Source organism: Eucalyptus grandis, chromosome 2 (assembly GCF_016545825.1).
Source record: "Eucalyptus grandis isolate ANBG69807.140 chromosome 2, ASM1654582v1, whole genome shotgun sequence".
Classification (NCBI taxonomy): domain Eukaryota; kingdom Viridiplantae; phylum Streptophyta; class Magnoliopsida; order Myrtales; family Myrtaceae; genus Eucalyptus; species Eucalyptus grandis.
The window spans coordinates 52,468,181-52,492,722 of NC_052613.1; the positions used below are offsets into that span (position 1 = coordinate 52,468,181).

General features: G+C 40.3%; 3 protein-coding genes across 3 annotated transcripts; 2 read left to right on the forward strand and 1 right to left on the reverse strand.

The window, feature by feature from the left end:
- The first annotated feature begins 1,375 nt into the window (after positions 1 to 1,375).
- LOC104433471 (protein SIEVE ELEMENT OCCLUSION B) lies at positions 1,376 to 4,683 on the forward strand. The gene is made up of 7 exons (XM_010046225.3): positions 1,376 to 1,633; positions 1,718 to 1,810; positions 1,956 to 2,404; positions 2,560 to 2,669; positions 2,773 to 2,915; positions 3,001 to 3,492; positions 3,812 to 4,683. The coding sequence occupies exons 1-7, from the start codon at positions 1,436 to 1,438 to the stop codon at positions 4,424 to 4,426; spliced, it is 2,100 nt and encodes a 699-aa protein (XP_010044527.2). The 5' UTR covers positions 1,376 to 1,435; the 3' UTR covers positions 4,427 to 4,683.
- Positions 4,684 to 8,855: 4,172 nt separating this feature from the next.
- On the forward strand, positions 8,856 to 9,997 carry LOC120290246. The gene is made up of 2 exons (XM_039306062.1): positions 8,856 to 9,054; positions 9,568 to 9,997. Exons 1-2 carry the CDS (start codon positions 8,950 to 8,952, stop codon positions 9,655 to 9,657), a joined length of 195 nt encoding a protein of 64 aa, XP_039161996.1. The 5' UTR covers positions 8,856 to 8,949; the 3' UTR covers positions 9,658 to 9,997.
- Positions 9,998 to 11,918: 1,921 nt separating this feature from the next.
- On the reverse strand, positions 11,919 to 19,531 carry LOC104433469 (oxysterol-binding protein-related protein 1D). The gene is given in 10 exon segments (XM_010046222.3): positions 11,919 to 12,446; positions 12,908 to 13,246; positions 13,697 to 14,005; positions 14,248 to 14,403; positions 15,443 to 15,703; positions 15,706 to 15,774; positions 15,776 to 15,912; positions 16,217 to 16,304; positions 17,416 to 17,772; positions 18,815 to 19,531. Coding segments are annotated over 10 exon segments (2,409 nt in total). The 5' UTR covers positions 19,334 to 19,531; the 3' UTR covers positions 11,919 to 12,272.
- Between the last annotated feature and the right edge of the window lie 5,011 nt (positions 19,532 to 24,542).

The window sequence follows — 24,542 nt, forward strand, 5'->3', positions numbered from 1 at the left end:
ATCTATTTTTATTCCCGGGAATAAATTTGGAATATAATTGAGAAGTAGAAAAAAGTAACTTCTTGTTTCCGAAAACAATTCCTAAAATCAGTTCCTATTTTTTTTTTGTCTCCTCTTTTCTTTTCTTTTCTTTTCTCTTCTTTTCTTCCCCTTTCTTCTTCTTCCCTTTGGCCGGTTGTCGGCCTCAGCTATGATCGCCGACCAGCCAAACGAGGGCTGACGATCTCACCGGAGCGTCCCCGAGGCCGGCGACACCGAGCCACGGCGAGGCTCGTCAACCCAAGCATCGCCAAGCCAAGCTAAGGCCAACCTCACTCTACCTAGGCGAGGCTCAACCTCGCCCAAATCTAGCAAGGCCGAGACTATCCTTGGCTAAACGAGGCTCCAATGAACTCACCAAATCTCCCCCAACCGTGGCCGATGATTGACTATAAAGAAGGAGGAAAAAGAGAAAAAGAAAAAAAAAAGAAAAATATAATAAAAGTATTAAAATAATCAAAAGAAACAAAAAAAATTAAGAATTCTATCAAAGGCATTTCTATCTCCGAAATAGAATTTTGAATAGTTACCAAGCGCGTTTTTTTATTCATAAATTGTTTCGAAAAATAAAATTAAAAAAAAATCATTTTTGATCTAAAAAAATTTCCGGGAATAGAATCGTACTCAAACACGCACTCTAAACATATGGGAGAGTTTCTTATCATCGTTTTTGATTGATTTTGAATAGACCGTGCACAAGCAAGACGATGTGGTTACCATCATAGACGGTCTGAGCATCTAATGCTGGTAACGATTAAAGTTAAACAGAGACTTCACCAACATAAAGCTCTTCATTTAAGTATAATATAGATTCTCCAGACAAAAGGGTGTCCAGTACCTTCTCAAAATTACAAATATAATTATATAACCACAAAACCAAGATGTGTAACTGCCCATTCAGGTTGGCTTTTTGACTGAGAAGCTTCAGCAGTAATTGTTCCGGACATGTTATTCACGTTTGACACACCGGTCACCCAAGTGATGCGCATTCACAAATACATAGAAGTTTCCGAGTTCAATTTACAGAACAAAATGGATTACGGATGTGCGAGTCGTCATGTAAAAGAATGGATCACGCGATTACGATGGAAAAAAGCAAAAGCTAAATTTCACAAATCTGGTGTCTTTTTTCTGCCTGTTCACTGTCCGTTTAAAAGTTTAAAGGCAGTTGTCCCTTTTAGGACCCACAATGGCCAATGTTCTTATCCTAAACTTGAGACAGTACCGTGTATTTTTACCCCTTCAGAAGCAAGGTACCCCAGGAGGCAACCTTTATTCCCCGCTGAATTGGTCTATAAAAGTCCAAGAAGAGTCATACCAGACAAGCAAGGCAAGCCAAAAACATAACTGCCATTGCCCCTTACTCTCCCGAAGAGAAACCCGACTCTTAACAGCCATGGCGCTCGTATCAAAAGCGCCGCAGCGCCGCTCCGAGCGCCTCAAGTTCTCATCCTCAGACGACAGCGCAATGTTGAAGCAAATCCAGTCCACTCACTCCCCAGATGGACGGGAGGTCGACGTCACTTATCTCCTTCACATCATCGAGGTGATTTTCGAGCGCGCCAAGCCCTTCAGCACCCACGGGACACATCAGGTACGTTGTTCTCTCTCCTTATGACCCTCTGGCTGAGATGGTTCGTGATTTATAGCCGATTTTAAACTAATAACCTATAAGCAGGCAGCCCAACCGCCACTGGACATACTGGAAGACCGAGACCTCCGAGAGATGCTCGAACTATTGGCACACACCATAAACAAAATCTCCTGTGAGGTCTGTCTATGCGTGCGCTTTAACCGTCTCAAACTTCTTCAGCTTCGTGCTATTCTGAATCCAACTTTCATGATTGCCTCATTCTGGCCAGCCTACTCTGCCAAATCTGCTGACATATGAAATCAAAACTTTCTTTGCTCAACAGATGGCCTGCAAGTGTATGGGTGGCGGCGATGCTCATGCGACGACTGTCAACATATTCAACATTCTCACGAACTACTCGTGGGATGCGAAGGTGGTGCTCGCGCTGGCGGCTTTCTCTGTGAACTACGGCGAGTTTTGGATGCTAGCCCAGCTGTATCCTACCAATTACCTAGCCAAAGCGGTTGCTATCCTCAAACAATTACCCGAGACACTAGAGCGCGTGGACGCTTTAAAGCCAAAATTCGATGCGCTTACCAGCCTCGTCACTGCTATGGTGGATTTGACCAAGTGCATCATCGAGTTCAGGCAGCTCCCATCTCAATACATTAGCCCCGAGGCGACAGAACTTCTGACTGCTACCGCTCATATCCCGACAGCAGCTTACTGGATCATCCGAAGTATTGTGGCCTGCGCTTCCCAAATTACCAACCTCATTGGCATGAGCCATGAGTACGTTCTCCTATGCTTGTCGCAAGCTCACTCCTCGATTTCTCGTTTGCAAAAACAACTTTACCATTTGATGACAGAATGCATGAACCATTTTCAGGAGAGCACTAGTCATGACCGCATACGAGACTTATAATCACATTCTTTACTCATCTTAGGTACATAGCATCCACGGCAGAAGCTTGGGAACTATCGAGTTTGGCCCATAAAATCAATAGCATCTACACTCATCTCAAGAAGCAACTTGATCTTTGCTATCAGCTTATCAGTAAGTCCTGTCTATCTTTCCTTGCTTTCAATTCGACATTGCACAACACGCCAATCACACTCTGTTCTTTTTTTCCTCTGAAAATTACAATGATCCAATGCAGATGAGAAAAAGTACTTGGAAGCATTTGAGAAAATTGTGCACCTATTTGCAACTCCCCACGTTGACAACATGAAAGTTCTTCAAGCTTTAATTTATGCAAGAGATGATCAGCTTCCGCTTTTGGATGGCTCTACTAAGAAAAGGGTCTGTTTCCCCTGATCTCTTCCTATTTAGTATGTGCAACAATATTCTTATACAGGCTTACGACGATTTATCTACAACAAAACAGGCTAGCCTCGATGTGCTGAGAAGGAAAAATGTGCTGTTATTCATCTCTGACATCGACCTACCGCTAGACGAACTTTTAGTCCTTGAGCAGATGTACCAAGAGGCCAAACAAGCCCCGACGAGGATGGAGAGCCACTACGAGATAGTGTGGATCCCAGTTATGGATAGGTCGACTCCATGGGATGAAGAGAAACAGAAGAAGTTCGAGACTCTACAAGGAATGATGACCTGGTACTCGGTCTTTCACCCTTCGCTGATTGACGCCGCGGTCATCAAGTACATCAAGGAGGTGTGGAAGTTCAACAAGAAGGCAATGCTCGTCGTTCTTGACCCGCAGGGCCGGGTCACCAACCCAAACGCGATCCACATGATGTGGATCTGGGGGAGTGCTGCTTACCCATTCACCAGTGAAAGGGAGGAGGCTCTCTGGAAGTCAGAGAAGTGGCGGATCGAACTGCTTGCCGGTCCTGTAGAGCCACTGATTTTCACCTGGGTAAGACGCCCTTTCGACTACTTAATCTCTCGACCTCGCTCCGACCAAACATAGATTACACATGCACACATGACACATTCACATCGTCGAGAAATTTTTTTAGTGAAAAGCATGACAATTGCAATGGCGGCATAAACTTCATCATTTTAGTCTTTCAAACAGTAACCTTCACCTCGACCTCAAAATCATCCAATTTCCGTGCAAAGCAATGAAAATGTACTTTCTCTTATACAAGCACATAAAATGTGTTACAAAAAGTCACGAGTCAAGCTACGATCTCACCCAAACCTGAGAAACTATGTGCTTCCTGCTGGCGTAGATATCGGAGGGGAAGTACATATGCCTCTACGGAGGAGAGGACATTGAGTGGATCCGCAAGTTCACAAATACGGCGCGTGCGGTAGCCAAAGCAGCACAGATCCCGCTCGAGATGCTGTACGTGGGGAAGAGCAACACAAGGGAGAAGCTCAGGAATAACAGTAACACGATTTTGGCCGAGAATCTAAGCCACGTCCTGCCAGACCTCACCTTGATCTGGTTCTTCTGGGTGAGGCTGGAGAGCATGTGGCACTCAAAGGTACAACAGGGCAAGAGCGTCGACAATGACCCGATAATGCAGGAGATCATGATGATGCTTAGCTTTGATGGGAGCGACCACGGGTGGGCCGTGATCTGCCGGGGCGCCGATGTAGCCAAGGCCAAGGGAGATGTGATTTTGAAGACCCTGTTGGACTATGATTCCTGGAAGGACCGGATAGGCCAGATGGGGTTCTTGCCGGCGCTGGGCAGCCACATCCACGACGAGAAGACGCCGCACCACTGCAACCGCCTGATCCTGCCAAGCACCACCGGGACAATCCCCGAGCGAGTGGTGTGCGCCGAGTGCGGGCGGGTCATGGAGAAGTTCATCATGTACCGGTGCTGCACGGACTGACCGAGATTAGCAATGATCAAGCCATATGGAGAATCAAGAATAAGGAAGCGCATGCTGTGTGTGCAACTCAATCCTAGGCACGAGGGAACCGTGATGATCCCTCTCTTTGCTTCTGTTAAAGATGTGTTTGTTTGTAGTTTGTGTGTTATTGTTTCCTGCTATAATTCAATTGTCGTCACCTCCTGCTGTGTGGTACTTGCCTCCAAGTTGGGATTTGTGCAAGTTTTATCCAGTTGAAAACTGCATCTTTCTTTCTACACCTTTCTTCATCTCTTTCATCTGATAAGATATGCTTCTCGTTCTAACTTTATTTTTATTAACTGTATAAATTATGTTTATTGATATACTTATATGATTTTGCTTTCTTCAATTTTAAAAGTAATAAGAGATAAAATTCGAAAAGGATACACGTGATACACGTTTCGAAAGGACAATGACTATAATTTTCAAATCATTTTGTCCCTTTTTAGCTCTTCTCGAAATTAAAATCAATGGGAGGAAAAAAAATTGAAAGAGATCAAATATTAAAGAATACATTTAGCTCTTTTTCATGTTTGATTTTTCAAAATTCAAACTCAATAAGAGGTCAAAGTTGGGAGATGATAAACCAATGAATTACTGTTTAGGTTACGTTTGGTCATTCGGATTTCTAATCGTGATAGGACTGAATAGGATAGGATATAAAATCTTTGGATTTTTTTATATCCCATCCATTATTTGATGAATCGCAGTATTAAAATCGGATATGTTCACATCATATTATATATTTTTTTTTTTTATATAAATGGCATATCATTATAAATGAACCTAAATGTTGATAAATGGAGATGGTGAAAATCTCTCGTAACATTATTCCTTAATTTATTTTTATTTAGTTTTATCTTATTTTCCTCTTTTTTATATTATTTTCATTATTATTTCTTTTTTCCCCTTTCATCATCCTTTAATAAAAATTTTATCAAATAGTAAACTGTACTAACATACCTAAAATACAAAAATACCTAAAATATATAATAAATATAAATATTTAATTTATAGAATGAATTTTATTATAAGATAGAATTAAAGTTGAATATATAAATTAAAATAAGATTAATTACAAATAAATTTTTAATTTTTTAAATTAAAGAATTCAAATATTATTTATATTGAAATATAATTTCAATTTTGTTAATTTAATAAGTTTGTTATTCAAGAAAAATAACTTTCCTATTATGGACACTAAGGGGGTGCATGACAACCATTCTGTTCAAAAATAATTTCTGAAATAGAAATAGATTTTTCTATTTTTATTTCTAGAAAAGTTTCTAAGCAAAAATGACCGTTTGATAACGATACAAAATTTCTACTCTAAAAATAGAAATTCGTTTAATAACGACACAAAATTTATTTCTTTCGGACGGCGGTGGACCCGGTAGGGATGGGACCGGGGCGGGCGATGGACGGGGGACCGGCGATCGGCGATCGGAGGCGGCGGCGTGGGCCGGCGACGGCAAGTGGCGACAACCGGCGGCGACGGAGACGAGTGAGCGACCGACGGACGGTGGTCAGCTGCAACGAATGAAGGACCAATTGACAATCGATGAAAAGAATTTTTATTTCTTATTTCTATTCCAGAAATAGAGAAGTATAAAATTTTAACTTCTTATTTCTCTTCCAAACATATTTCTGAAATATAAATCTATTCCAAAAATAGAAAAACTGAATAGGTTTTATCAAACGAATTTCTCTTGCAGAAACAGGTTTGAACAAAAACTATTTCTGGAATATAAATTTTAGTTATCATGCACCCCTAAAAATCTTATTTACCTTTATCCCACCTCCCTCATGGAATAATTTTATCATATCTATATCCCTCTTATATCCAACTTTATTCTGTCCTGAACGTTCACCAAACGTAGGATATGATAAATCATATCATATCATGAATTTTATCCCGACTACCAATTGCAACCTTAGTGGTCGAATTTGAGCCACATGCAAAAAGGTATGCATGGTCACAGGCTGCGGGACAATCTTGGAACCAAATAATCTCTTGGCTACGTCTTTAAGTATATATAATTGTATAATGGAATAAAAATGTGTTTAGTCTTAATAACCCTCTTTGAATAAGAGATTAAGAATTCTAGCCAAAAAATAATTAGACTGATCAAAATAAGGATCTCGCCCATCATTATATTCGCACCAGCATAGCAGCGGAATATTGTTCCATGCACATGAAAGGGATGGTTTGCATATATTTAAAGGGTCGGTCGAATTAAAAAAAAAAAATCTGGCTACCACTGATATTAAAAAAAAAAAATGACACTTCAAGCACAAAATATATGGCTATGGAAAATTGCATATGGGAAAATCTGAATGTCACAAAGTAAATGAATTTTAATGACATCAAAATTGATAATAAAAAAAAAAAAATTCTCACGCTATTTCCACCCCTTTTCGGCTCTTGACACCCGTTTTCTCTATATTATCCCTTGTAGATCCCACTCTTGAATTAAGATTATTTCTTTGCTTTTGTCTTCCTTTTCCTTTTAAACAAACTTTTTTCGCCCCAGTCACTTCTTCCACACTCATTACATTCAACAATTCATTTATGTTTGTCTTCTTCTGAACTTATTCTCCATTGTTATATGGGAAAAAACCACCAAAAACCCCAAACTTTGCTCAAAATGACAAATTTATCCAAACTTTTTTTGTGACATAAAAAATCCTAAAATTTGCCAACCGTAACACATTTATCCCAAAAAATTTTTCGTGATACAAAAAAACACTAAACTTCTATCCATGTGATATATTTACACTAAACTATATGGCATTTTGGTCATTTTACTTTTTAATTTTTTTTTTCTTTTTTTCTTCTTCTTCTCTCTTTCCTCTGCCGGCCATGGCGAAGCCGGCGAAAGGAAGCCGGCGAGGGCTGCCTTCACCGACATCGGGCAAGGGTTGCTCTCGCTTATGCTAGCTAGGGCAGCCCTCATCGGTGTTGGGTGAGGGCCTCCCTCGCCAAGCCCTACCCGACCTAGCCGAGGGCCGACCTTGCTTGATGCCTGGGCGAGGGCGGCCAACCTGTGCAAGGGCAACCCTCGCCTAACACTGGCAAGGGCAGCCCTTGCTAGACACCGGCTTCCCTCCGCCATGGCCAGCGGAGCCATGGCGGAGGGAAGAGAGAAGGAAAAGAAAAAGAAAATAGAAAAAATAAGACAAAAATGCTCTTGATGGAGTAAATGTGTTACAGTTTGTAAAGTTTGGGGTAAATTTGTCACTTTGGGCAATGTCTAGGATTTTTTTATGGTTTTTTCCCTTGTTATAATATGAGCAAACACTAATCAGTTCCCATCCTCACGGTCGTAAATTTTTCGACTTTGATATTATAGTTAATGTATGCATTATACACAATTTTACTCATTTTTCTTTATATTATTTTTTGTAGTGTAATCACTATGGCATACAATATTATTTTTTGCTTAAATGTATTTGTTGATGGTGAAACTATGAACAGAGAACAACAATTAACATGTTAACGTGTTCATTTGAAACTTTAAGAGGATCTTTTGAGCAGTGTGCAAATGCATCTACTTTATAAAAAGGTCAAAGAAAGACAAATATGTTTTTATTGACTGTGATAGGGGTGATAATTATCATGATTGACATAATGTTTCTATTGAATGTCAAAAAGATAGATTAGATCTCGTGTAATTGACTATCCTTTTGAAGTATGTTGCTATAAATAGAACAATGGATCAAGATCACTTAAAATATGTAATGCATCATACAATAAATAATTAAAAATTTGCCTATTAGATTCACTAAATAAAATGAAAACTGTATAGTTAAAATACACAAATTACAGCATAATGACACATGCTAAAGTTATAATTAAATGAAATGCATACTAAATCCTAGTATAAAAAATAAATATATTACTCATTAGCATAATAATTAGCTTGTTTTGGTCAAATAACTAGCGTGCTATCTACCAAATAATTTCTTTTGAAAAGAGGTATACAAATTTTGTTTCAAATGGAGAAAGAAAAGGAAAAGAAAACCTAAAAGGAAGAAAAGAAATAAAACAATAATCTTAAATCAAGAAAAATTGAAAAAAAAAAAAAAAAGTCCTATATTTAACCTTAATAAATGTTGGAGAAGAGTTTGGGTAGTTTCGTTTCTAGTAAAATTGAAACAAAAGGAAAAGAAGTGAAAAAGAAGGCAAAAAATAATCTTAAATTAAAAGTAGGATAAGTGATGGATAATAATCATAATATTCTCAATTCAACGTGAAATGAGGGTGTCCCGCGCTAATAAATGGTGGAAATAGCGCGAATAAAAAAATAGATAAAAGAAAGAAAAAAGCAGTTGGTCACCGAAACGGTGCCGTTCGGGTTGGCCAAAACGCGACATCGTTTTGGCATTGAGATCTCCTTCTTGACGACTCCCGTCGAATCGGGAAATCGCTCGCTCGCTAGCTGAGTGAAAGACTCTGCAGACGATCGATTGAAGAAGAAGGAAGGAGGAAGAAGACGAAGATGGTGAAAGTGGCCACGTTCTTCGCGATGTCGCTCGGCGCCTTCGTCTTCTGGCAGTCCATGGACAAGGTCCATGTCTGGATCGCTCTCCACCAGGACGAGAAGGTCCCTCTCTCTCTCCCTCTCGATCTCTCTCTGTTCACGATTGGGCATTTCGACGCATTCGATTTTACTGTCTATCGGGAGAACCCTAGGCAATTCGAACGCTTTTTGCAAGTCGATGACGAATCCGTGCTCGCCGTCGGTGTGGTGCTTTTTGGTTAGGGCGTGAGGCCCGCGGGGTTTCGATTCAGACAAAAAAAAATCGATTTTTATGCGTTTGTCTGAAATTAGCTGCTTGAGGAGACTGCATTCCCCAGTTACTCCCAATTGTTATGATTTGTGGTGGGGGGAAAGATTAAAGAAAACCAGCTCTGGGGATGGGATGTATAGCCATCTCATGCTTCAATGGAGCTGGCCTCTGTGGGAAAAATGGTGCCTTTTTTCACTCTTGACGAGCTAATTGATTGTTACTGAAGCACAGGCGTCCTTTTGGCTCGTTCGAAGATAATTGGTTCTTTGCCTGTTTTATTTTGCTTTGAGCTTGGGAGTGAGTATATGTGTGTTTGCTTGATGTAGAAAGAGAGGATGGAGAAGGAAGAGCAGATAAGGAGGGTCCGGGAAGAACTTCTGCAGCAGCAGGCAAGAGAAAAAGATCCCCTCTCGTGATGACTTCCCGTTGGTTTCTCGGAAAGGTTTTCTGTGTTTTGTGACCCCGTGATGGATCATTGTTTCTCTGAACTTCCGTGCTCCGATAAGAACTCTGGGCTTAGATGCATGAATTTTATTATGCTCCCGTGTGGAGTTAGCATTGTACTCATTTTTCTGTCTCTGATGCATCTTCAATAAATTTAGTGTTCCTGAATGAGAGATGTTTTGGTACACGCTCGTGGATGATTTCTTGATGATGGATGTTCATCTTTATCTTTGTCAAATCTTTATGTTACTGTCCAATGCTGGGTCAGTATATGCTCTTGATATATAAAGAATAAAAAAGGCCCGGAATGAAGCTGCATCTTTTTCACCAAGATTTCTTCTTTGGAACCTTTCTTAGTGATTATGATCCCTGGTTGTAAACATGATAAACTTATATTTTTATTTACTTTATACTTTCTAAGCAACTCACTTGAGAAAACTTACAGTGGTAGAGCAGCCTCAGGTCAAGAATAGCCATTGCGAATATCCCATTGCTTCCTATACTGAAAGTTAAATATAACTATGAGTCTATGAAGCTGTGGAGGTCATGGGATTGCATAAGGCTTAGTGATTGGTGTTCTGGGTTGCCATCATGAGTCATGTCTTTTCGACAGGCTGATGTTTGTGATAGCCGTATTCTATTCGGGCTGATTTTTGTGTCATAGTTGTTTATTTCTCTATAATTTCCCTTTGCATTTGAATGTAGATCTCTCATTCTCTCAGGTGAAAATCCACGTGAAATGTAACTCTTACTTTACTCGTTTCACTCACATGGAAGAAGATTAGCTGCTTCTTGTCGTATCTTTTAAGATTGTCAGGCATGGTGATTTGTTGTTGCTACCATAACAACTGATCAGTTTGTTTCTAGTTTAATTCAAATGGTTGGTTAATCAATCAGTTTGATGCTTACCTCATTCTGAAGAAGGAATCTCTGTGTACCTTGAAAGATCGAACTCCTCTCTTGGGTGTACATGCATACACCCTAGTTTTTTGTGATTCTCATGTTTACCTTGGTAACATATCCAATGCATGCAACCATGTGTGCACCTACTAGTAGAATTTAATTTTTTTTTTTTGAATAATCTCCTGTTGATTTCACGTAATCAAGCATTTGAAAATGCACCTACCCCTATTTATCTGCCTCTAGAGTGCCCGTGCCTTTTCATGTTTGAAGTTTGCTGCGATGAGGCTCTGGGATAGAAGATCAGTAATGAGCATGGGCTCTTAGATTACTTCATCTGCAGAATAAGGATTAGAGAATCAATTTGTCTTATGCAACATCGTCATGAGGATTGTGGACAAACGTGACAGTTGTTTGATAGTCGAGACTCATTGAAGAATAAATTTGATAATTTCGCATGGGTTAAGAGTCATTTGGGGATTCAAAAGGGACAAGGACATCCTATCATTGATTACACCACCATGTTAGAGGACATTATACCGTCTAGTGGCCTTGTCCTGTCTCCATGTTTATCATGAGCCATTAACACAGTTCTCGTGTGTGTTTGTATCGAATGAGGGATCGAGGCCTCAACGACTCGACCCATGGAACCCCTGCTAGTGAACGTCCATCTGTCCCTCAAGCCGCAAGAAAGGATTGGTCACCTAGAAGAGCTAATGCAACAGCTTGTAGCACTGTCTCCCTTAAATTCGACGTAGACGTGATGGTGATGGCAAGCTCCATGATCAAGACTTTGAAGGCGGCAGAGTAGCGTAGATCACCATACCAAGCCAATAGACTTGGAAAATGGCCTTCGGACGAGCTGGGGTTTTATCTTTTTTGGTATCTTGTCTCATAATTTTTTTAAAGATTGTTCACATCAAACTGAAAAGATTAGTTCACTGAAAATTTGTATGCTATAACAACGATATGTCTAAATATTATTGTTAATGATGAGAATATTTTGTGTCATCTCATTTTGACATACAATATAAGCAATCATATTTACTAAAAACTTCCTGAAGGCGTCGATTTCCGGTGAAACAATGACACTGGAATAAATATGTTTCATCAGATGATTTGAGTGGATAAATTAGCTGGCTAGTTCGAAAGACCCATGTTTTGAACTAGATTTTAACGAGGAGTGGGCAGTCAATATTTTCCAAAATTTCCCAGCTTGTCGCAGAGACAAGCTTTTCCGTATCGGTCACAGAAGAGCTTCCATTATTCTGTTAAACTCGAATTGAGGGATGCGATCAACTGCCTGAAGCAAAAGATGTTCGAGACAAATGAGTTCATCAAAAGAAATACATCTCCGCCATGCTCAATCTTCGTGACTTTTCAACGGATCAAAAGGCTGCATAGCTCTAATTGCAAAGCCAAAAGGCTGTGTCGTTAACAAATGAAAGGATGTAGGAGAGGAAGGGCTTTCCTACAGATACCTCCACAATAAACTAACCTGTACCAAAACTAAAGTGAACCCTAGCCAGCTTTCTCCTCATCAAACAAAAAAGCCACCTCTTAAAATTCAAGCACTTGCATCATCCACAGTGATAAGAAACGAAGTAGAAGATAAAAGAGGAAAAGGCAAAGAAGAGGATTGGGAAAATGCGTATGCGCCTATATTCAAGACAAGCAGGAGACATATCTATCCTACCACAGTGCCAGGTGAAGCATCAACATTTTGGCCGAATATGTCGAAGATTCCATCCCAGTTCGTATGCTCTCGAGCTTCCCAATACCCACCCATGTAGCGGTAACATCCATCATCATCCTTCCCAAACCATCGCGGTTGCCAACCTCCCTCCTGTAACTTTCTTGCCTACACCATAGGGAACACATGGAGAGTAAGCTCAGCATGCCCTTTTCTTGCTGAATTCGTTGAGTAAATAGAAATATTGTCAACACAATTTAGGAAAATGAGTGATATGCAATACATATATGTATGATCCTACCCACTTCTTTGATCGGTAGATGGTACAGATTGCCTGGTTATATGCTTGTCACATAAATAGTCAACTGTGAGAGATAGTTATGCATATACAATGCTGTGTAGGTTGAAAAGTTGGACTTAGAACTTTCGTTTCGCTTGAAATTATCAGTTACAGATTATGTATTGTCTTAATGAATCACGACTCAAGTCTCTAGCACTTAAAAAAGATGATGGTCATCTCAAGTGGTTCGAGCAACAAGAAATGCGTGATTCTTCACCTATGTGCGTCTTAAGACATTTCCTTCAAGATTGAGACTAGAAAGGCAAAACAGAGAAGTGGTGGATATTACCTGTCTCTGTATGTGTTCCAGTCTTAACTTCTCGGCATTTGCCAACTCATATTCCCCATTTTCTAAGTGTCTCTGATCAGGTCTCAACCTTGAATCAGTTGGAGGCAGTTTTTCTTGTAAGCCTGGTGTAAGCTCATTTAGGGATATTGCAAACGGAGACAAATTGTATCTTGTCTTGGTGAGGTACTTGTCTCTTTCCCATAATAAAACAGCTTCTGCCGTTGGATCATACCCTTTTGTCGTTGGATCCCCCATCGCATAGTACAGCGCCCCATCCCACTTTCCAAACAACATGGCCACCTTCTCCCCAGTTTTATTATCTTGCACAAACCCATGAACCTGAATAACAACAGAATCATTTTAGTTTTGTTAGTCGTGGCTTCACACTGTAAAGCAAACTCAAATGCTAGACTTGATTTTTACATATTCTCCATGCAATCAATAACCAGAGTAAAAATGAAGTACGTTAATTTCCTTAAGACAGTTTACGCAGGAATATTTTTCCCAAACTGCCATGTCAAATGAGATTGAGGTGCTTGTTATCAAGGGCAATTCAAAAGGAACCGTGTCTTCTGAATAGTGAAAGCATACACAGTTTATTTGAATACACTGCTTTGTTTTATCCAACTCCAACGCACAATACTGTTTCTTTGGTCTAACAGAGCATGGTAGCTCATACTTGAAGGCAGACAAAAGTAGTGCCATATATCATCATTTAGTGCAGCAATGTGGCAAATCCAAATTTCATGGTCAAGCCAACAGCAATGACTTAAGCAGATCTGCATATACCTGGTGGGGATTTCGGTCTATGATGGACTGCTCCTTGAACTTGAGCTTGCAGGAATAGTTGCCACTGCCCCTTATGCGCATTGTTCCATAGTGGTCACAATAAATTTTACCGAGAATGATGTTGTAAATGGAAGTTGTGACCTTGCTCCATTGAAACATCTCACCATCCTCAAACTGCAGGGTGAGGATACCCACAGGATCAAGCTGAATAGAACGCCCCCAAAACTTTCCCTTGAGATTGGAATCTGCCCAAAATTTCCAGCCTCTTCCTTCACAGTGACAAGCAACAACCGTTGGGTGGTGACTCACCTAAAGTTGATCTTCTCATCAGATAACTAGGTTGTGAAATACCCCAAGCAAGAGTGCATATTTATGTATGGTCATTGTTTAAACGAAAGGAAAGTAAACGCAAGCAGTCGCTCCAATTATACATCTGAGATGATAGTTTGTTTTCTTGGCCAAGGTAAAATAAAAAATAAAAAATCCATATGAGATGATACTAAGAGTGAGCTTTCGGTTTGATCATAACTTCGCAGAAGATGAAGTCATACCTTCTCAGAGAAAAAGCGAAGTCCTTTGTCTGGATAGTCAGCTTCATAGGTCTCTCCTAGGAGAGGATTGAATGGTTTGCACTGCCTTCCTTCTGTTGATGCATAGCCTGACACAGCAAAAGCAGCTACTTTTAGGATTCTCATCAAGTCATTACCCTGCATCAGATAAATCCGATTATAAGCAATAACCGTCAAATGAATCACTCTCTAATATTCGACTGTTATAGCTTATTTTAAAAATGTACATAGAATTACCAATCTTACTGCACAAACATAAGTACATAGCAGAAAAATTTGAACAAATTTTCCATGCAGCATACTTGTGAAAAAGGGATATCCACCATGCAACTATACTGGTCATGATTCAGCTGTATTTTTTGCTAAAATCTATCAGTGTTGAGAGGAATGAGTGTCTTATAGCACTTTCAAGAAGAAAACACGGTAAGAACCCTTTGAAAGAGCCTGTTCGTCAATACCTCTCTTTTTTTTTTTTTTTTTTTCAATGGTAAGAGCCTGTTCATCAATATAACTGACTATCGTTATAGCTTGATATGTGGCAAAAGCAAAACCCTGAACGGGCAATTAATCAGAACTGGAATACATAGGTAAGTGAATTTACTGGCAAAGATAATAGATAGAATGACATCAATTTCGTCAAAACTATGTATGAATGCAAAAAGAAAGCCAAATCTATTCAGCAGAAGCATTTTTCACGAAATAATTCTTAAATTCTTCTCTCCTAGCTCAGAGAAGGAAAAGGTTTAAGAGGGTCAGGAGATAAATCTCCTAACTTCTACTCTGCGGCCAAGCAAGCATTCTCTTCATACAGATTGACTTTATAAAACATTGTTTGGCTCCTCACACACAGCCAAGTTAAATCAGGGACTAAGTCAGCTAATAGGCTATACCAAAGGCCAGTTTAAGTCCAAATGGCTCATGCAGATCTTTTGGAGTGACATATCCAAAAAACACCAACAACTTATGCAACCATGCGCATTGTGAACAAAGGATTGTCTTGTCATGCATTTTCCAATGAAAAGTTTTGTCTAAGTAGGAATACTAAATTAATCAGTCATTAGAAAAGTAAGGCAAGTTGTTCCTATATTGAGTTCAGTTAAATAATCTAATATAATAGTTAGAGAAAATAGAATTGAGCAGGAAATCATTCAGAATGAAACCAAATCGAGGACCTGACCTGCTTTCCCCATTCCAGTGCTTGATCAACTAAGCAGGAGTACTCAAAATCTTCATAGCACTTCTGCAACGAGGAGAGAGGTTCATTAAAATAAACAGGGAGACAAACCCCAGATAGATCCTTTCCGATATTGTCCTTGATAATCGACCATAGACCAACAGGCTTCTCCTTCTCCTTTGGTTCAGGTAAATCATCCCTCCTCTCAACATATGGATACCCAACTGCCCTAATCAGTTTGCCGTTTCCACTCAAACGATCAGAAAGAAACTATCTTTGTCAGCTATACAAGAACTGCCTGTGATTTCTTTACTGCGGTATGAAGCACTTCTTAAAGGCTTCAGAAGACAAAAAATCTTCTGTGTCAAAAAAGATGTTGTCTTCTTCATCTGTCTCGGCATCCACTCCATCCCGGCTTTCAATATCTGCGCCAGATTCACTTCCAGATCCCTCTGACATGACTGAGTAGAAATCTGTAAGTTTTAAAAGCATTATCAGAAAATCAAGACAAAGGCCAGCTATACAGATAACTGGAGAATCTGGTGTGACCCTACTTGCTTCAGACTCAGATCAGGATCGTAACGAATGACAGCCTCAATTATATTTAGAATTCTTCTGACAACATGAATGATATTCCCTTCTATCTAATTATCTATCAAGGACATAAAGTGACAGTTGAACAGTATCATTGTGGACAGTTTCATACCCCACCGAAACCCAGTTGGCCTATAGCTAGAGGTAAATAAGTAAAATGGATATCAAGCGTGGAACACTAACCACTGAATCTTCTGTTTCCTTGTCCACAAAATGAATCGCGCTCCTTTGTTTCATCCACTACAGTAGTCTCTAGCTCTATCTTCTCAGCCTTCAGAAAAAGGATAACGCAAAGTGAGTATAAATATCAAGGCAGCATGTATTACATCATGAGATGCATACAGAGGATACACAGTTGAATCTATACTGTCAACACATGTAAATTTTTTTTTTTTTTTTTAATAAAGATGATAAAGAGTTCATCATGGCCAAGAAATTACGCCATAGTCTTACACTGGAAATCAAGAATAAAAGATGCAGTTTTTAAGAACTGCAGAAGGAATAAGCACGGCAAGTGTTCTCCTACTTATAAGGCATCCACCAAGATTCTTGAATCTTGCTTCAGTGGGTCCATCACTCAACCTACTCTCTAAATACCACTGCCTTATAAACATGTATATTGTCATCAAAGCAACTTAAATTATATTGTGCCAGTCATTTCATTTAACACCAAATGAACTAAATAAATATCTGAAGTCCCTAATTCCAAGTTCAAAATGTCTCATGACCAAAGATGATGCTTATGGAATCATCAGCAGGTAGATCGTAGCAATGGCAGGAATGTCTGATACATGCATCATAACAATCATACCTTGCACATCCCATCAAATATCCGCATGTTAGATATAGCATAAAGAAAGAACAAAAATGCATGCAATTTACACGGTTCAGTCATTGTGACTGTCCTACCACCATGGGATGGTAAGATATTTATTAGAACAACTGAGGTGATAACAAGAGAACAACCGTGGTGATAACAAGAGCAACTCTCATTCTCGATCCAAAGCCAAGTACACCCAATCTCACAATGTGTACCACTCACTCTAATATGCTAGGTCAAAACACTAGAGAAAAATAAACCCCCACGGAAAATAGGTTGTCGGTTCTCGTGCTATCACCAGGGACCTCTTGAACAACCTCTAAATGGAAAATTGGATCTTCTCGTCAAACAGGGTAGGAAATCAGGGCTGCAGGTCAGTCAACAGGTGGCTTAAACTCCAGAGTCAAGACACCATTGATGATCACAGGCATCATTCACATGACAAGTGACAATAATAACACCAACAAGACCAAAGAAACTGAAGATGTCAATGTTGGCATACTCCTACGTTCTTCTCTGTAGCAGATCAGCGGACAACAAATTTAAGAAATAAATTCAATACCTCCAACCGACTCAGCGTGTTTAACAATATCGAATGTTTCCGGCGGAGAGAATCTAGCTGGCTTTGCAGCTCAGAGAATTCAGATAGCATGATTGACTCACAGTCTTCAATGACCACCTCTGCCAACCCTTCTTGTGATAGTCGAGATCGAAGCTTCTCAGTTGAGGCAATGAAATTCTCAGAAGGTGCAAAATCGCTGCTCGTTAAAACTCTAGGAAAAAGATCTTTTGCTGCTCCAAGTGCCTCAATCCATGCAGCTCTGTCGTCTCTAGTTGCACAGCGCAAGTGAAGAGTTTTCGTTCCCGTGAATATAGAGAGTCTTTTGTCATCTGACCGACTAGCACGAATGGATGAAACCTGTGGAATAGGAGTTAAAAAAAACCAACTAATAAAAGGGACATTAATAAATGAGAAAAAAAAAATCTCAAACATATATAGCGCAAGCCCACATGAATGTCACCAGAGGAAAAGTGTGGAATGCGGCCATGGGGATGCCCGGACCAAAATTTTTATAAAGTGGGACCAATCATCTTCTAAGAGCAAAACAGTGTTCCAGTTTGTGACTAAACAATAGCAACAGCAAACTAGATACATGTACGAAGAAATTGAAACTAATTCAAGATCCTCATTGATTTTCAGTTCATTCCAATAACATGATCAGGTAGCAACAAGGGGGGCCCTTTCACTACTAGTATCCTCTGAGAGACTCAAGGCTCCTCTGTCAGTCCCATCACAGGATCTGGTAACAGGTAATCCTGGGTAAGGTATGACGCATTCTGGGGATTCCTTCGCGAACAGTCATCTTCATCTGGTGACTTGCCAAATTTGTCCAAGAATAAACCCACAAAGTTCCCCTCTTTTTTTCTTTTTTGGCGTCTATTGCTTGTTAGCACAAGATGATGCATTAGCAACATATTCTATTTAAAACAATCAGTATTTGCTAACTATTAGATCGTTAACCTAAATACTTATTTCAGTAAATCAACGCCTGCATTACAAACAGCTCCTTGAAAAGCTCGATCAGAAAGGCAGTAGTTCCTAGGTGACTGAAAATCGGACGACGATATACCAAAAGGCACGAAGAGAAACGAAATTGTCAACACTCTGGCGGCCCAGAACAGAAACATGCGCCCTCTTTCTACCCAACGTGAACTTTTCCGAATTTAAAAAAAGCGGAAGAGAAAGAAGAAAAAGAAAAAAGGCAGGAAGATGACGAGCGAAGAGACGCCCCCACCAAGAACGTCACCTTGAAGCTCTATTTCCTAAACATTTTTCAACAACTGGCGGATCTTAACATCTCGCATCCGGACGCCGAAAAACCACCCATCCACGCATGTACACACGACAAAGAAAAGACAAAAGAAAAAAAGGAGCAGCAGACGCGCGTACGCATACGTACCTTCAAATGCACTTCGCCGAACGGCTTGCACTTCCTCGAGCTCAGAGACCCACCACCGAGCCTCCCGTTGCTGCTCCTCCAACCGGCCTTCCTCATGTACTTCCGCGACTCCTCTCCGATCACCCGGACGCCCTTGTCCCCAGTCGGGCTCATCACGATCTTGTCCGGCCCGTGGACCTTGTAGTAGGACAACACTCCGTCCTCCAGCGCGAACCACCTCGACCTCCACCCCTTCCCGTAGTTCACCCACTTGTACAGAACCCCAGCCACGCTGCCGCTGACTCCGCCACCCCCGCCGAACACCTTCGAATCCCTAGCCTCGGACGCGCCATCGTCGGCGCCGGCGGCTCCCGTCAGCCTATCGGACTCGGCGCCGACGGACGAGACCTGCGCCGAGAGGCTCGGCCTGGAGGCCGGATTGACCGGCCGGACGACCGAATCGGCCCCGACCTGGCACTGGCCGGGGCTGGAGCGGTCGCGATCGATCGAGACGGGGGCAATGCAGCAGAGCGGGTTCATCGCGCGGCCGCCTCCTCACCGAGACGGATCGGCGGAGGATCCGATCGCCGAGGGCGGGCGGCGCGGCGGGAGGCGGGGCCGGGGCAATGCGGGGCCCGATCGGAGCTCGGAAGGAGGAGGAGGAGTCGTCGAGGCCGGGACTTTCGAAAATGACATAAGATCGAAACGGCACTGATAGAGAGAGAGAGAAAGTTAGAGAGAAAGTTAGAGAGGATTGATGTGGAGAGGAAGAGACAGTGAATTGATCTGGCCGGAGGGGGAGCTATAAAGAGCCCTTCGCTACGCCCCGCAGATCTAATCAATACGCAGAAGAGAGAGAAAGAGAGAGAGAGTCAGTGAGGTTTCGCAGCAGTGTACAGTAGAGAGAGAAAGAGAATAGGTTAAAGAAGGCTCTGCGATTGTTGTGAGAAAGCATTAAAGTGGGGTGCGTTAATGGCGTCGTCTCCTCCTCCTTCTTCTTTTTTTCAACGTTCGAGTTAATTGGAAGGAAAAAAGAAGCGCTGTTCTTCGCATTAAAGAAGAAGCATCTCCTCTTGTTTTCTCCCCCTCTGCCTTGCCAAAGATTCGATCGTATTCTACGCATTTCTTATTTTTATTTTCATTTCTTAAAAATTTATATACGAATATGTCGGCCAACATTTGTGTTTTGGGAGGGTTTTTATTGTTCTTGATTGAGACATATTAAATTAGGTGGATGATAAAATCCGATTGAATAATAAGGAAAGTATAAAAATTTAGATCAATGTGAGCATCCGAGCACTCCCCGATAAAAACTATGTTCTAAATACTGTGCCTGCACAGTCTAAAGGAGATCTTTTTATAGCTATTTATTCACTTATGTTTTATAAGATTGATGTCAATTCTTATTTGATGAGTTCACATTTGGGATCATAATTTGAACTTTCACATCAGGAGTCGTAATCTCGAATGTCACATCTCACATAATGATATATTTCATTCAAATCCTGTCGATGAATATTTTCCAAATACTTATCAAACATGTATAATAAGAAATATGAGATTTTCGAGACATGATGCACATTATTAAAATAAAATCAATTACAGCTCTTGTGCAATAACTTCACATCATGAATCATTATCCCAACCAACCACATCTGGCTTAACAATAATTTTCCTCAAATCTTGTCGATAAATGACTCTTGACATACTTATCAAGCACATCAAATGAGCAAAGACATGTCATTTGCAAAATATCATCACGCATGTGACCAAAACCAATAAAACAACTCTCTCACAATGACTCAGCATAGTAGGTCATTGTCACAAACCAATCACATCTCATCGAACAATTTTATTTTAACTCCAAGTAACGAGTTTCCTTAAGATACATATAAAACATGACCAATGAGATTCGGTGCACTAAAAATCACAATAAAAACCATATTTAGTTGCTCGAAATATACTTTATACAACTTTTTTTAGTGATATCAATTTTAATTTCTTTTCGTATCCATTGTAGGTAAAGGATTTTCTTTCAAGCAATCATTTCTTATTTCACTTTATTCCACGCGAAATAAACGAAACACATATCGACGCGTACATAAGACATAATTATAATAAAGTTCAAATGATGTGTGGCTCCGGGCTGGGCAATAAGAAAAAGGCAAAACAAATACTGGATGAATAATATAAGAACTTTTGCCTTATTCCTTTTTATCCATCTGGGAGATTTTTGTGGGCCCCGGAGCTGGTGATGATTGTCCGCGGGGCGGGGGAGAGACAAGCCAACGTGGGAGGGGAAAGGGAGATGTGGAAATGCGACCCGCCCCGGAGCCTGCGCGCCCCCTTTGCCTCTGGACTTTGGGCCCGCGACGGGCCTCGTGGCCCATTAACAGTGGGCTATGGGCCTACCAAATGACGCTTTCGCCCCCCTCGGGGTAGGGGCGTTTCGGGGAGAGCACGGGGGAGCAGCGAAAGGCGCGCATCAATGTTTGGTTACAAATTAATTTATCAAGACGAGTTTATAAGAAAAAACGCGTCCCATAATAACTCAAAATTTCTGATTTTGGAGTAAAAATTGTTTGGTAATAAAATAAAATTTTTATTCCTAGGGAGATAACGACCAACGTCCGATGGTGAGCGACTAACATCCAATGGCCAAAATCTGGTGTCCGAAGTCTAGTGGCTAGCGAAGGGTGTCCAACCATTACTGAGCGCCATCCAAAGTCCCACGGATGGCGAGCCTCCGACGGTAGGACATCCAACATCCCACGAGCAGTGGGTGGTAATAAAAGTGAAAGATAAAAGAACCTTTATTTCTTATTTTTATTTTAGAAATAGAAAAACTAAAAAGTTTATGTTCGATTTTTGTTTCAAATCTATTTATGGAAAATAAACCTATTTAAAAAATAAAAAAAAACAAAATTACTTATTAAATAAATTTTTATTTCAAACCTATTTTGAGGAATTGAAAAACGAAGAAATAGAAATAAAATTTTTACCATAGACACCCTAAACGCCAAAAGCAACTTGTGAAGTTTTGGTTGGAGGGGTGCGGGTTTGTGGAATCGTGGCTGCGTCTCCCGACTCTCCCACGTACGTACGCCTCCCCCACACACGAAGAAATGGAAAATTTGTTCATTATGATCTAATATCTCTTTAATTACTTGCTGGTGACCCGCAGAATTTAATTACAAAATAAATATTTGATGATTTTCAGATTCGTAATTTAATAAAGGCATGATTGGAAAAAAAAAAAAAATGATTTTCTTCGACTTCATGTGACTCAATTTAAAATTAAGTATTTCCTTATTAGAAGGGGAATCTTTTTTGTAACCATAAATGTTGGTAGATTATCTTAATTGGAAGATCCCCTATATAGATAATACACATTCCAATTGATCAAGAAGTATTTTGTTCTCTTTTGGATAGGCCCTAAAGGGAGAAGGAAGGCTAGAATGCCGATGGGTGTCTAGTATTGAATTTACCGGATATGATGATACCCATTTTGAGAACCTTAGATACCAAAAGTCATTGAATGGGTGAGTTGTCAATTCCTAAAATGAATTATGGAATGTACTTTATATGTAGGTTACATCATGGGTAGACATTTTAACAGAAGTTTATATATACCTTTACTTTATATTTATTGATACATATATAGGAGGGTGAGTGCGCAGCAGATGATTTTAGAGTAGATTCTCCATTCATTAAATATAAAAGATCAAATTTACTATTGAGTTTATTTCAATTCAATAAATATTCTCAATATTATATACTAAATAAGATTCAAACCTTCACACTTTTTAGCACGAGATTTTGAGTTTTGTGTCTATCATTTCACTGCCAAGACATCTTGTCCCACGTTATAAAACTATGTCAAGCACAAATTTAAGTCTGGGCAATTGACTATTATCATCTTTCCTTTTTTTCCTTTATGATTTTCTCAAATTTTTTATTTTAATTTTTTTGCCTCGACATTAGCACACAAGACGTGATTTTTCCGTGATTCTTTTTTTGTCGTTTAGCTTGACATATTTTGTATAGATGTACAATGTACATGTTATGCCATCGTAGATTAGCCGTTTCCATAGACACCTCCATCGACATTAACGCAACTTTGAGAATATTGCGCAGGTATTTAATATGGCAACATGCGGCTAAAAAAAAGTAACATGGTTCGACAACATGCGATGTCGCTATGCAAGATCCTGTTTTCAGTCGTCATTTCCAGGTTTTAATTGCTTCCATTAACATGATTATCTTTGAAAAATAACAAAAAGATTGCACCTGCTATGTTCGTACCTACATTGTATATGGGAGCGGGGACGTTGTCATCGCGAAAGTCGCAGCTGAAAGACAAGCGACATTATATTTTTACTCCCCGGCCCGGCCCGGCCCGACATTCGGCTCAGAAGAAGCACCCAATCACGGCGGCAACCACGACGCTCGCGGAGACCCTAATGCGAGAGGCTCCGCTGCTGCCAGGGCCAGGCGCGGGCCCATCCAGCGTCGAAGGGAAAACTCCTGCAGGCACCGGGCCGCCGACGGGCGCCGCGAGCGCATCTCCTCCTTTGTCGTCTCCCGATCCGTCACCGGTGTTGCCAATCGCGCTCTCAGAAACTGGTGCAAATGCTGAGGAGGAAGAGGAGGAGGAGGAGGAGGAGGTAGCCGGAGCAATGGTGGTAGTAGCAGGCTCCACGGCCGGGGCCAACCCGAGCGCGGCGATCAAAGCTAGGCAGATGAACAAAACCTTATGAGCCATTCCGCGAAGAGTTCTTTAGCTTATTTGGGTAATAAGGAAGATGGAGAGATCACTTCAAATTGGAAGGTAAAATGGCGATGGAGGGCATCAATATATGGAGGGGTCGCGGCGGTTTAATTTAGAACGGAGGACTGTGGGGCGGCGAGCGTGCGGTCAATACGGAGATTGGCGTGCGGTTTGTGAGGAAAATCAATAGGGATCGCATGCATGGTCTCTAATTTGGGCTAATTTTAAGTCCATACGCGCCTTATGGGGGCGAAAACCCTTTTTAAGTTAAACACATTTGTATTTTCCAAAGGGGCTTTCCAAATACTTAACTAAACGCATCCTTAATCACAGTGTGTATTTAGGTATTTTCTCTTGTTACACTTGTGCGTGAGCTTGATTGTTGGTTGAAAATGGAGCGATTGAGATTGCACAAGATTGAGTCGCGGTTATATAGCTCCAAATCCAAGCAATGTTTCCTTCTTCACTTGTATCTTCTAATATATTTATATTAGAGATGAGCAGTTCAAATTCCTTATTTATTGATATAGATTTTGTTTTTCTGAATCTTGAAGCTACCATGCCAAGGTCTAATGGATTTTTTTTTTTTATTCATTTTCAGTGAAGCAAGACAAAAGTTAATACAACAATAAAAATGAAAGTTTATCATTTATCAATAAAAACAATTCACAAAAGATGAACATCTAAAATAAAATGTTCAAAACACGTGACATGAAATCTAAATATAGAACTTCAGTTCTCGATCATCCATGAAAAATTGTTCCAAATTCTAATCACCCGAAATCAAAAGAAACAATAATCAAAGTTAATCACTTAATAATAGTTTTAAATTCAAAAACTTCTATTAACTAAACTAAAATAATTACTAACAAGCCTTACTGCATATATTCATTTTGCTTCAATCGGTAAACTCTACTTACCAATGATAATCTCCTCATCAAGACAATCCACATCTAAAAAAAAAAAAAAAAAAACAGA